The sequence below is a fragment of the Onychostruthus taczanowskii genome, unplaced genomic scaffold (genome assembly GCF_017590055.1).
Source record: "Onychostruthus taczanowskii isolate IOZ18803 unplaced genomic scaffold, ASM1759005v1 scaffold32, whole genome shotgun sequence".
In the NCBI taxonomy this organism is placed as follows: Eukaryota; Metazoa; Chordata; class Aves; order Passeriformes; family Passeridae; genus Onychostruthus; species Onychostruthus taczanowskii.
Window position 1 is genome coordinate 2,127,799 of NW_024500572.1, and position 13,104 is coordinate 2,140,902.

At 47.1% G+C, this 13,104-nt stretch overlaps 1 protein-coding gene across 1 annotated transcript in view; it reads left to right on the forward strand.

The window, feature by feature from the left end:
• Positions 1–4,069: 4,069 nt before the first annotated feature.
• CCDC92 (coiled-coil domain containing 92) overlaps positions 4,070–13,104 on the forward strand; it is a 49,970-nt gene continuing 40,935 nt past the window's right edge. Inside the window, exon 1 of the mRNA XM_041410265.1 lies at positions 4,070–4,128. Coding sequence (XP_041266199.1) covers positions 4,126–4,128 — 3 coding nt within the window. The 5' untranslated portion in view covers positions 4,070–4,125. The remainder of the gene's footprint in view (positions 4,129–13,104) is intronic.

Genomic DNA, 13,104 nt, shown 5'->3' on the forward strand with positions numbered 1-13,104 from the left:
CTTTCCTCTGCTCTTCTCATGTGCCCCCTCCATTGCTGTCTGTGTTTATAGCCCCAAAATGCAGCCAAGTGCCAGAATTGTTCCAGAAGTACAATGTGTTCATGCATTGCTTTGGATGAGAGATGGTAGAGTGGTGCCACTATTTTTCCAAGTATTGAGAACTTTTCAGCAAGCTCTGTCTGGTCGCTGTGGTGAGGTCAAAGCATTGGCAAAGACAAACTCAAAGATGTCTTGCACCATTTCTCAATGTCTGTGGTTGGTTGGTTGCCTTTTAAAGTGTCAGCTCTTCCTGCAGAATGGAAACAAGGTTTTGTCTAGGAAACATCCAAATGCCTTTTCTTTTTGGCCCTTGGGAAACCTTTTGAAATCTTCCAGATGAAAAACAGAAAACTCCCCAGGCTTGAGTATGTGTATTTGTTGGCACTTCACAACTGCTGAGGGCTAAAAAGCACAAGGAAGTGCAGGGATCTGTGCTGGTGGGGTGCAATGGTAGATGAAGATGCAGCAGTGTCTTGCTTTCAGCCCTCTCCTACTGCCCTCCAAAAGCAGCTCAATGGCAAATTTGTCTTCCAAGCCACAAATGAGAAAATGCAGTGCTTCATGTTTCCTGTACTTTACAGTAAGTTTACTGTAGTTGATCAGGTTAATTCATCTTGGCCCTGCTTCTTAGAATGCTCCCTGGTATATATTCTCAGAGGAAAAGCCACCTGTTTCTCCAATCTGCTGCAATATCTACATTTCAAAGAGGGGAATCTTGTATAGAGTCCTGCTCCTGTTCTGAATTGCCTCCATGTATTGGGATGACAGTTCTGCCACATCCCAATCAGTCTTTTATAGGTGCAGAAATGAAAAGAAAGTCCCTGGAGTGGCAATTTGGTGAGGGCTCTTCTACCATTAGGGCTGCATTTTAGGGCATTTCTACACTGCTTTTGTCAGCAGTCACACTGAAAGCTCAGCAAGGGAAAATCCCAGGCCAGCTGGACTGAAGGAGCTTTTTGTTCCTGCAGGGCTGAGGGAAGCAGTGGATGAACTGGATCTGGGTTTGAGCTTTAAAGATTTCCCCACATAATAAAAGCTTTCAGGTCTGCTTCACCAATTGCTCCTAATACATCCTGGCTTGGTTCTTTTGAAGGGCAGCAAGAGCAAGTAACTTTGGGTGTCTCTTGGAGCATCTCTAGGATACCTGGGGCTCCTTATCTCCATGAAAGCAGTAGGTTGTCTGCTTAACAACCTGTACATGTGACACGGCAGTCATGTGGCCTGTGGCACTGCTGGGTTCTTTTATGAGCCACAGGAATGAAGAGCTCTGTGCCATGCAGGGCACTGGAGTCCAGTTGGTTGTGTCAGCAGCCTATCTCAAACAAAGCCAGAACAGATGACATTCCAGTGGAAACTCCTTTAGAAGGAAATACTTCAGATTCCAGATGTTTGAGATTTTTCTGCATATTTGTAAAGTTAAAATGTTCCTGTAGGACTTGGTTAGCATAATTATCCATGCAAAGTTTTTGCTTTTAAGCTGTACTCAATTTTTTGTGAATGCTGGTTGCTGTCCACACTGCAGCCTGGAAGTCCTTGCTGGTGACAGGAGAAACTGAATTTGCAATGATTGAGTCTTGCAATGTGCTTGTAGCAGTTTAAATGATTTGTGTACTCCCATTAACCAAGTGACAGAGCCAGTATTTCTCTTCCCCCACCTTCCATTTCAATCATGGCTTATTTCAGGGGAAAACTTGCTTGTTTTGTCCCTGAGAAGGCTGGGGAAAAGGGTTTGTGTTTCTGCTTGCTTAATTGGGAAAAGGGATTTTATGTGGCTGCCTGCACTTGCTGCCCTTATTACACGAATTATTCCTCTATAGATTTGAGAGCAGTGAGTCATAAGACACAGCAGACTTCCCTGGAGAGGCAGATGCAGACAGCCTTATCCAGAGCATCAGCTGTGCCTTTCTTCTCTTTTCACAGACAAAGCAAAGGCCCACGGGGGCATCCTGCCTCTCTGCAAGCACGGAGCTTTGTCTTCTAGGATCAGCTACCTAAAGACATATCTGTTTTTCAATCTGTTTGGATGAGATTTTATTTCTTTCTGCAGTCCCTGCCCATTTCTGCCTTAAAACCATCACTGTTAGCGCACTGCATGACTTAAAACTTTACTGTCCATTTCAGGAGATACTTAATTGTGTCCTTATCCTCTGCCTGTCTAAAGTACCAAATCTCAGCTTCTCCATGTGGTTGCTTTGGTAGGTGCTGTGACTTTGGCCTAGTGGTCTTTCAAGAGGTGCACAGCTCACAGTCTGAGGGCTGGAGAAATTTGAGCAGTATCAGAAGTCAGATATTCTTTCTCTTGGCTTAGCACATTTTCCAGTTCTCCCTGCCCACAGACCCAGAGCATCAGCACAAACATCTCAGTAAATCCCATTCCTTGCACAGCATTTCAAAAGTGCCCTTAATGCCACGGGAAATTGGCTCTGCATGTGTCCAGAAGGGGATGGTTCTGGCTGGATCACACATTCAGCCCCTGGCTTTGCTCATTTGCACCAGCTTCTGCACACATTGATGGGCTTGAAAAGCTCCCCAGTCCCCCAGTGCCCTTCTCCTGTGCTGGGCAGACAGGAGGATCAGGAGAGGCTGTTCCTTTGAGGGGGAGAGCTGGAGTGCAAAATGAGCAGCCCACAGCCCCCGACTGGCAGTACTTCATTCAGGAACACTTCTCTCTCCACAGGGGCTGGTCTGCTCTCTTTATCCACCCCCTGACATGATCCTATATCCAGGCACTTAAGAAAAAGAAAAAAGCAGCAAAACTGAAAGCTGCTATTTTTAAACTCTGCCCTTGGCTCTTTGCAGCACTCTGCTTTCCTCCCTGTGATTCAGTGTTCTTTTGAAAACTAGGCACCAGGGCCCTGTGGTTTCCTGGTACTTGGAACACAAAATCTCCTAATTCTTCTCTCACAGCAAGCTTCAGAGGCCAGGGAGTGATTGATATTTTCTATCGCTTCATTAATAGTCACGGCACAGTAGTTTCCTAATCTGTTTTTGCACTGCTTTTTATTTTGAGTAATTTGTCTTTCAAATTTCCTCAGCCCTCCATGTCACACAAAGCAACTGCTGTTTGCTCCCCTCCTGCCTTTTAACTGCTGGGTTGAGACCTTCAGGAGCTGGGGAGTTGTGGGTCCTTCCTCAAGGAGCTTCCCCGTGTTTGTTTTAATAAGATTGGCAAATAATCCTGAGGGTATGTCCCAGAGTGATCAAAATCCCTGGGAAAGGAGAATTCAGCCCAGTTCCTCAGAGTCTCTGTTCACTCCCATCACTGTGCACAGTGAGAAAGTTTGTGCCATAATCCATTTTCCCAGTTTCATGGCCAACCTTGGATCTCCCCTCCTTCAAACTGAACCTACTTTGGAGTCCTGTGTTTGGCAACCAGCATGGAGAATCTGTAGTGTCTGAACTGTTTTTCTGTACTTCTTACATACCTCCACCAGTCAATTCTAGTCCAAGGAATTCCAAGTTCAAAACCTGGATATTAGACCTACTTCTGTGGTGAATAAGGTGCTCAGGGCACAGGAACTAAACAAATCCCTGGCAGAGAAAGGAAAACCTGGGATATCTCCTGCTGACCATGACCACATCACCACATCTTCAGGGATAAATCTATACTGGATAAAAGCAGAAAATGCAGTGGGACCCATTTGCAAGGGGCTTGGGCATCCACAGAGGAGATGGAGGAAAACAGAATGGGGCCAGTTGTTGTGAGCCAGCTCCTCCCTGCCACACTGCCTTGTAAACACCTGGAAGCTTTACCTGTACACGAGCTGCTGTCCCAGACTGAACAATGCTCTGTGCAGCTGGGGCTCTCTGGCATGACTGCAGTAATCATGAACTCGCTGTAAACTGCTTTTTCATTCAGCCCAACTTGCAAAAAGGCAGACAGGCTGTAGTCTAAACACCCCAAGAGTCTGTATTTGCTTTGTTCCAGCACACTCTGCTCTGCTGTGATTTAAAACAATGTGTCTTTGTGCTTATCTTCTGGGCTTGGCAAGACAGGATTTACCTCTGAGTTTTTGTCTCAACAGGAGAAATTGCTGTCTAACAGATCCTTTGTGGACTTCCGACCAAAACCATCCAGTGCAACATATGGTAAGTCGTTCAATGTTTTATAAACTCAGACCCTCAACTACAGCTGTTTATGGTGAAAACTGGCATATCAATAGTTTCTTTTTGGTTACAAGGGTAATGAATTCTGGCTTATGTTTTTATGACATCTCAGTTTGGGTTTCTCCAGACCTTCCTTTTAGATTATAATGCCTTTGACTTTACATTTGTTCCTTCTGGTGCCTGCCACAGCAGCTTAGCACTGTGGTGTGTCAGCAAAGGAAGAATCTCAGCCACAGTCCCCTTGCTCCAAAACACACAGGCCTTATTACTTCTGTTAAAGGGGAAGGTTTGTGCCCTGATGTGACATGTGGCAACAGCATGTGAGGCTTTGGATGGTCCTGTTACTGCACTGATGTATCCATTCTTAGTCATGTCCTCCTCTGATGCAAGAAAGGGGTGAAACAGTGGATAAATGACTATGGCTTGTGAGGTGGCTTTAAGTTCTCTTGGTCTAGCCATCAGCACTTGAGTGATGCCTGCAGTGGAGAATATTGGGATTTATTGCAGCCTCAGCACGTGGGAGGGATACACTGTGCAGTGGTGGAGAGAAGCTGTGCTGGCAACCTCTGGGCTAGTGCAGAGAGCAGGACTGGGTCTGCTGCACCAGCACATTTCTATCATGCAGCCCTGCAGCTTTCAGCCTGTGATGTTGCTCTGTGGTTGTAGGGCACTTGTATGCCCTAATTCCAGCAGAGAATTAGGAGATGGTCAGAACTCTGCAGTGCTCAGAGTTGGGAAAAGGGGCATATTCTGGCATGGAGTTGCTGTTAACCCATGGCCTTCATGCTTCCTGTTGGATTTACTGCTTTGCACTTGGGATAAACCCCTCCCCCCTAACTGGCAGATTCCTGCATTTCTGAGTTCTGCCTAGTAGCAGAATTGGACTGAGCAAAATACCACAGGAAGGACAATGCTGAAAGAAGTATTTATTAACTCTGTTACCAGATGCAGAATGGTAGGCAGCATATCCAGCCCAGACACATCTAACCAAATTTAACTGAAGGTCATGAATCAGCAGAGGTTTTCTGACTACATGCCCAACAGATGTGCTCTTGCCTGACCGTATTCTATCTCAAATGTACATGTTGCTTTACTGAACTCAGCATTTTTCTCTTCCGGTCACCCCTGTTGAAATTCAGTGAGGTGCTAAGAAGCCAAGAGTTTCAAAGAGAATGAGGAGTTTTTAAAGTTTCAACTTGGGAAAGTTTGAATCTTTTCAGCAAGTATTTTCCACCTGAAATTTTGTGTCTTGCAATATCTGGGGATGGTTCTGCAAGTCACCTTGGACATGCAGCAGTGAAGTCTTTGGTCCAAAGTCTCCTGGAAGTGTGTGGCAGTTTGCCCAAGAACAGGGATGGGCAGTTTCTCTCTCTTTCAATTTCAAAAGCTAGCAAAACCAACATGACAAGTTAAAGAACATGTCACATCCCACTGCTCTCTGTGCATGCTTATCCTTAATGATGTGCTTTTAAGGATCTTGGATAAGAACCAAAAGGAAAGCTTTGAAAACTCGCTCATACAGAATAATTGTATTTAACCTATGCTGTCAGTTCACACCGTATCATCTTCAAGAATAATAAATAAGCAGTCAGCATTCTTACAGTAACCTCTCACTGTTCAGTACCAGGAGGTGAGGGGACATGTGCCTCCCCAGACATCAGGTGGGCCCTGGGGGTGGTGGGAGTGCTTCGTTTGGGTTTTACACTTGACGGTAGCAGTGGGGGGATGAAGTTAAAATGCAATCATTCTGAGTCAAACAGTAAGGCCTAGGAAAACAGATGTGGGATGTGTGCCATGAGCCAAGATCAACTTCACAAAACTCAAAAGATTATTTCTACAAAAACTGGAGGGGGGGTGGAATTATCCAGTCAGGGTTGTGATGGATGGGGGCACGGAAATAGTTCAGGAAAGTCAAACAACAGAACCTGCAGCACAAAAATGTTAACTTCATGGTGTTGTTATTTTGTCATAGGTAGGAAATTCTTTCAATAGGATATGAAGGGTATTAATTAGTATCTTCCTCTGACATAAAATGGGGGAACAGAAGCTTTTATTTCTCTGAACTGCTTCTGCACTATCTCAAGAGCAAAACTGCCTTCCTCTTTAAAATCCTGAGCATATAGGGGTAATCAGAGTACAACACTTTGAGACCACTCAGCTCACCCCAAGTATTACAAACCAGCTGGGCACTAGATTGTATTTTTACCTGTTCTGCTTCTGGCCTGGCTTCTTCACCCAGGTTGTCTCTTATGGTGCTGCTCTGCATCAGCTGTCTCACTGTACTGGGTCTTACAGCTCTGGAAGAGTGGCCATGGAGACAAAGCACTTCCCAGCTCAGCTGTGAGCACAATTCTGGCTGCTGCATCTTGTCCATGGTGAGAGGAGGAGAGATCCCTGTGCATCTCTAAGCCCTATGCTCCTGGGGCTCCAGGCAAGAGGCTCAGAATGAGTTTTGTTTGCTGTCTGGGAGCTCTTACCCTGCAGCCTAGAAATCCTTTGGACTTAACTGCAGGCTGTAAAACAGGCTGGGGAGACACTGGCTTCTAGCTGCTTGTCTCCAGAGGAAACCACTGTTCATACAGTCCTAGCCTCTAGCTCTTAGGATGAAATTCCCCTTCCATGCCAGAAAAGCAGCAGCTCCAGCCTACAGAAAGCTCATTTGCCATGGTTCTGCTGGGGGCTTATTTTCCTCCACAGTAGCACCAGTGTCTGGCTGGAAACCATGGCAGATGAGGCTCTCAGGAAAACCCCTCATCCCTCACCAGAATGCAAGACAAAAGAGCTGCATCTCTAATGGGCAGGCTCATATCTCCCTCTGAGGAGAACCATTACAAAAATATTTCCCAGATATTTGGCTGGGCATTTCACAAAACTATCCAGTTTCATGATGCTAATTTTCCCATTGTCTAGACAGTTGCAAATCCAGACAGCATTATCAGTGTGAACCTACTGCACACACACAGACACACAAAAGCCCATTTTTCTGCCCATGGCTTTTACAGGTATGTTCTTGCTCATGGTGGTCACCTTCTGAATTGCTCCAAAGTGCCTGGACAAATCCCATAGGGATCCCGTTCCTCCTGCAAGGCTGGCTTTTGGTTCAAGCAGCACTGAACTGTGTGGATGCTCTGAAGGTTGAACTGGAAAGGGGACCTAGCGCCTCACTGCCTACCTTTTCCTGCAAGAAAAACAAACTGTGCTCAGGGTTGGACAGTGCTGTGAGCCAGCCTGGACATCCTTCCTTGGGACAATCTGCTGCCACAGTGGTGTTCCAAGGATGAAAGTGTTCTTTTGTGGCTTGCATGCTGGAAATGTTCATGGAAAGATATTCTGGGGCTGTAGGCCCTGCCAGTCTCCTGACAATAAAAAGGTCTGTGGGCATTTGTTCCCTCTGTCTGGCTTGAAATGTTAAGACCTGTGTGGAGGAACAGCACATACTTGCTCTGCACATCAAGGGTGCCAGCCCACACTTGAAGTCAGGCTACAGCACCTTTCCAGACCTTGGCATAATCAGTTCCTGTATTTACAGCTCCTCTGTAATGCCAAGGGGCAAAAACACAGCAGCAGGAGCTGTATTTACAAATAACTTCTGAATGAAGATGCTTAGCCAGCAGCAGCATTTCCTGTTGTTTCTCTTATCTAACTTGCTAAATTCTTCACCTTCTTCCCAGGGTTTCTTTCCATATGTGCATGGTTTTCCTGGCCCATGAAGTGGGGTAGCCCCTGCCTGCTGAGCTGTACTGGGCTCTGACCACGTTTCTGTGGAAGGCCCATGTGAAATATGAAGGGCTTGCCTTGCAGCACCCTTCCAGCTTTTTTGGAAGGTACAGGGACTCACCCTGTGTTTGTGGAATGTGAATCTTGCCAAGCAGCTCTTGACTGTCAGTGTCTGAACAGCAGTGACCTTGGTCTTTCCCTGGTGAGGGCTCCACCCTGCTTGGATCATTTGTTTCCAGGAGCCACTACTGGCTCCTAAAGGTGAACAAAAGGGAAGGAACTAAATATTGTGGAAAGTAACCACAACGTGGTGGTTTTATCTTCTGACTCAGAGGTGTCTGTTACCAGAGCCTGGGAGGTGCAGGCAGAGAGAACCCAGTGGGATCTGAGCAGTGCTGAGATAATGTTCCAGACAGCCAGTCCATGCAGGAGTGGAGGAGGAAGAGGGCAGTTCTAGGTCAAAATCTGTGAGGCTTTGCAGTGAAAGTGTTGGGAAGGGAGGGCTGGAAGAGTTCTTTCTTCCTCCAGGATAGCTGTGGTCTGTTCCCCAGCTGAACTCTCACTCTTTGTCTGCTCTAATCCACATCTTCCCTCTGCCAGCTGGGTTTGTTTTGCAAATTCAAATCTGATCTCCTTCGTTTGTCCTGTGTGTCTTGCTCAGTTTTCACTTTGTCCAAGTTTCCACCATATACAGTTTAGAGCAAAGCATCCTACTTGCCCCTTTGTGACTGAAAAGGGAAAGTTTTGTGGCTCTAATAATAGCAGAAATTTTCTAGTCCAAAATATTTTGCAGAAGGCTGGCTACATCAGCAGCTTTACTACTGCAACTCTCATTGTGACATTTGACTTATTGAAAACTGAAAGATTCAGCCTCATTTAAGTTTTATGTCCACGCAACACACCCAGCTCTAGGGCAGTGACCAGAACAATGTTAGCATGAACAGAGAGGGTGTTTCTGAACCTCTGTTCCAGAGCAAAACCCAAGAACTTGGTTGGATTTTTAGATTTGAAATGCCCTTTCGTATTTTGAGCTGCCTGGAAAATGCAGGTAATTGATCATTCTCCCCCATTCTGAATGAAGTGATGAGAGCAGACATCTACTTAAATTTGGAACAAGTCTGCAGATGAGTCTCTGACAGACTTTACTTGAAACCACACTAACATCACTCTGCACATATCAGGCCCTGGGATTTGTGGGGTTGTCCTGCTCTGCCACAGCCCTCTGGCACACTCTAGAGTAAGTCACTGGCTTCAGAGGAGTGAGAGGGAGTTATTTACCCAACACTGACTGCATTGGAAGGATGTGAGCTCAAAAAGTGTTTGAGTAACAGGTGGCCAACAAAGGTCACCAGAAAGACAGGTCCAAAGGCAAAGCTTTTTTAACAGGTGTTCACAACCATTGTTGAAAGAGACTGTAGTGACTTTTCTAAGGCTATGATATCCCTGAGGAAAACCCCCTTTTGGCAGCAGCCTGGCCTTATGCTTCCCATCAATTGTGGCTTTGTCTCTTCTGAAGCCCCCTGCTGCCAATGAGCAAACAACTGGCTGAGACAAGATGTATGGAAAATATTGCCTGAGCTGGAGAAGTAATGGCAAATCCCATGCCAGGAGGAATAATAAAAAGGAGATCATTGATACGACTGTGCTAGTCTCAATAGGTTTTCCACCAGGCATGTGGGAGCACCTATAAAGGAGGCATTGTCTGTACTGTCACTGAAGGGAAACAGGAGAAATGAGCTGGAGCAGGTGAGGGAAGGGTGGGTGTGCCTGGTGAGCAAAATTGATCAGTATCAGCAGAATGGGGAAGGAGTGGCTGTGAATGCTGAGGATCAAAAGGTGTCCATCGGGCTGTTGCTCATTAGCCAGACCCCTGCTCTCAATCCTCGGTGATAGGCTGGGACTTGAACTGCAGGTTTAAGTCCAGTGGCTTCAGTGCATCTTGGCTAGAGCCCCCCTGCATGGATGCAGACTTTGCATCTGCAAATGGTGCAGGTTTATCAACGTGCAGGATCTGTGCCGTGGTGATAGCAGGGCCTGGGCACGTGGAGATTTTAAGGTCACTGCACCAACTGGATGTGTTTGTTTCTAACAGGAATGCAGAGTTAGGCCTGTGTTTGAGTGCTGTTGCAAATGTCATCCCTGCAAATGATACAATGCAGAAGAGATTCCTTGAGGGTAGAGTATTGCACTCCCTCCCCAGGATCTTCCCGTGACACTCTTCTACTGGGCAAGAAGCAGGGCAGCTTCAATGAATATGGGTGTTGGTTTTTTCTAGGAACTTCACAGAAACCTCTTCTGAAACCCCAATTACAATCTCAACCTGATTAAAAGGCATGGGGAAGGGTGTATCTCACCAATAAAGACACCCTAAGGCTCTGAACATTTGCAGACAGGAGCACCTCTTCTCCAGCCTCTCTCCCTTTGCTTCCTTGGCTGCAGATAACAAGTGCTTTGGTTCCAGTTTGCCTGATTCTTGGAAACCTGAGGCAGACAGCAGCCTGCTCTTTCAACATGCTGTAGAAAAAAATTAAAGGTGTGTGGGAGGGAGGAGGAGGAGAACTATTTCCTGCAGTGAAACTCGATCCTTTTCAACTTAAAAATAGGAGGAAAACAAATTCCTGTGGGACCTTCTATAAAAGGGTTTGATGGTTGCCTACTCTCAGCCCCACCTCCCAGAGCTCCCCATTTGTCTGATGCCTTGGAAGGAGCCCTCCTGAGCACAAAGCCAGATCTGTGACTGCAGCCCTGCTGCTGGGGGCAGCAGCTCTGCTCCACGGTGGGGGTCATCTGCAGGGGAGTGTAATGCCCTGTGACAGGTAGCAAAGCCCAGGATTAAGTGTTCTTTGTGTGGACCTACCATGCAAACAGCTTTTCCTGGGCCTCTTTTTCTTGCTGTAAATTTTGTCCAGACCACTATAAAGGTGCAAGGAACTGCTGAGCATTTTTGCAGGCTGTGTCAAGCCAGGAGCCCCCAGGAGGGATCACAGAAACAGCAGCCAAGCCCCCGTCTGTGCTTGCATCCCCTCGTGGTGGCCCTGGGAGCTGTAAGCCTCTGTGCATGGCACCTGGAGGAGAGGAAGCTCTGGGCACAGCTTATCCAGGCTTGATTGCCTGATCAGAATCCAGCTCCTTGCAGCCACAGCCATGTCCCTGCTCATCCCTGCTGCTGGATGTCTGCTCTCCTCTTCCTCCCCACCCATCCTGTCACTCCTTCCTGCATCACCACCTGATTCCAGGGCTGAGTGGCAGTGCCACAGACCCCAACAAAGCAGCCTGTCCCCCCTGTGCTCTCCCCTGCCAGTCCTGCTCCTTCTTTTGCTTCACTTTCTCAGTCTTGCTCTCCTCTCCCTTCTACATCCTCCCTCCTTCAGCACTCTGCACTGGCAGGGTAGGGCTGAAGGCAGCTAGAGAGGCAGGTTTTCTGGAAACTCCTGTTCCTCTCTAGGGAAGAGAAAATTAAGCTTTAGGAGGCAGAAGAGATAGCCAGGAAGTCTCAACATCATTGGCAATGGCAGCCCCACCAAGAATGCTGCTGCAGTTCTCCTGCCCCAGGGGTGCTGTTGGACCTGACATGGCCTGGCCCCATGACAGGCAGTGATCAGAGCTGTGCCATCCTCTGCTTCATCATCTGCCCATGCTGCTACCCTGAGTCACTTCAGCTCTTGGCTGCAGTCCCTGCTGGAAGAGGGAAGGCTCCCAACAGGAGTGATTCACCATGCCTCACCAGCTGCCTTTCATCTGCTTCCAGCCACATCACCTCGGGGCTGGAGCACTGGAGCTGTTCTGCTCCAGTGCTTTCCCATGGCCTCGCTGCAGAGCTGCTGTTCTCCTCCCTGACCTCCTTTAGACCTCCCAGGTTTGTGCTGTTAATGCATTCCTGTGATTCCTGCCTCCTTAGTCAGTAACAAGCCAGTTCTGGTGCAGGTCTTGGGGCTGTGCTGTCCATGGGGGTGCAGAGCCTGCCTGGAGCAGGACTGTGCCTCTCTGAGCTCAGAACCACCCTCAGTCCTCCTGTGAGCTCTGGAGCACAGGAGCTGTTAAAGCCATCCCACTGGAGCCAATTAATGTGACTAGGTACTTTCCAAAAAGCCAAGGGGTTTTAGGCTATGGGCTCAGGCCAGTTTGTGCTCTGGGTAACCACATTATGCCTCACTGTGCCTCAAATCAGCCATGAGCTAAGGCAGTGTACTGTGTGTGTCCAGCAGCACAGGCACTCACCACAGCTCAGCTGACCAGCAGTAATTAATTAAGCCTCTGTAACTCAGTCACTGCAATCATCTCTCCAGCCTTAACAGAGCCAAATACATTCCCGCTGTGATGTCACAAGAGTACCAAATTCATCTTTTAAAAAAAAAAAAAGTCATATCATTGCTCATCCCTCATAAATCTGCAGCTCTTTGTCATTAGCCAGACCAGCAACCTCTCCTTCAAAGGCTGTTTCCATCTCTTTAGCCCAGAGTTGTACCTACTTAAGGAAAACAGGTGGCTTAGATGAGTGCAAACTTCTCTCTGGTACAGACATGAGATCAAATGACTTGGATTATGATTGCTCAACAAGTAATTACCCTTCAGCTGAAGCAACCTCACCATTGAGTACATGCTTATAACTTGCCCAGCTCCTTCTCTGAGCTTGCACAATGTGGTTGCCTTAGTAAGAGTCTGATGCTTGCTGAGCTAATCCAAACCAGCCAAGGCTCTGGAGCCTGTCACTCCTGGACAGTCTGATGTGTTACTTGTACTGCAGCTTCTTCCTTCCTCTGCATCCAAAAAGTCAATTTTCCTCTTGCAGATGCTTTAACTGTTTTGCCCTGGCATGAGCACAGCCCCTTTAACCAGCTCTTTATCACCCTGAGAAACAGCTTTTTCTGTAGCACCTAGGCACCTACACCCCTAGCATCAGCTTGGTGTGCCACTTGAGCTCACCAACCAGTGGTTTTCGAACTATCTTTAATTAAACACCCATAAATTTGTCTGTAGAATGCCCCATGTGGATGTGTCACAATAAACCCTGAAGAAGGGAAACAGTCCCTTTGATGGAGGAAGCAAGCACGCTTCAAGGTAGGCTGTCATCCAAATGTGTTGGGTTTGCTGAATTTTTCTTTTCTTTCTAGCTGGTGTGGAAGAAAAGAGAGGATAGTTTCCAACAGGGAGGATAAAACAGTACAAATTAAATCCATTCTCTGGCCAGTGTAACAATTGTAATTTCCTGCTATTCCTTGGAAGCTGTACAACCCAAAAGGG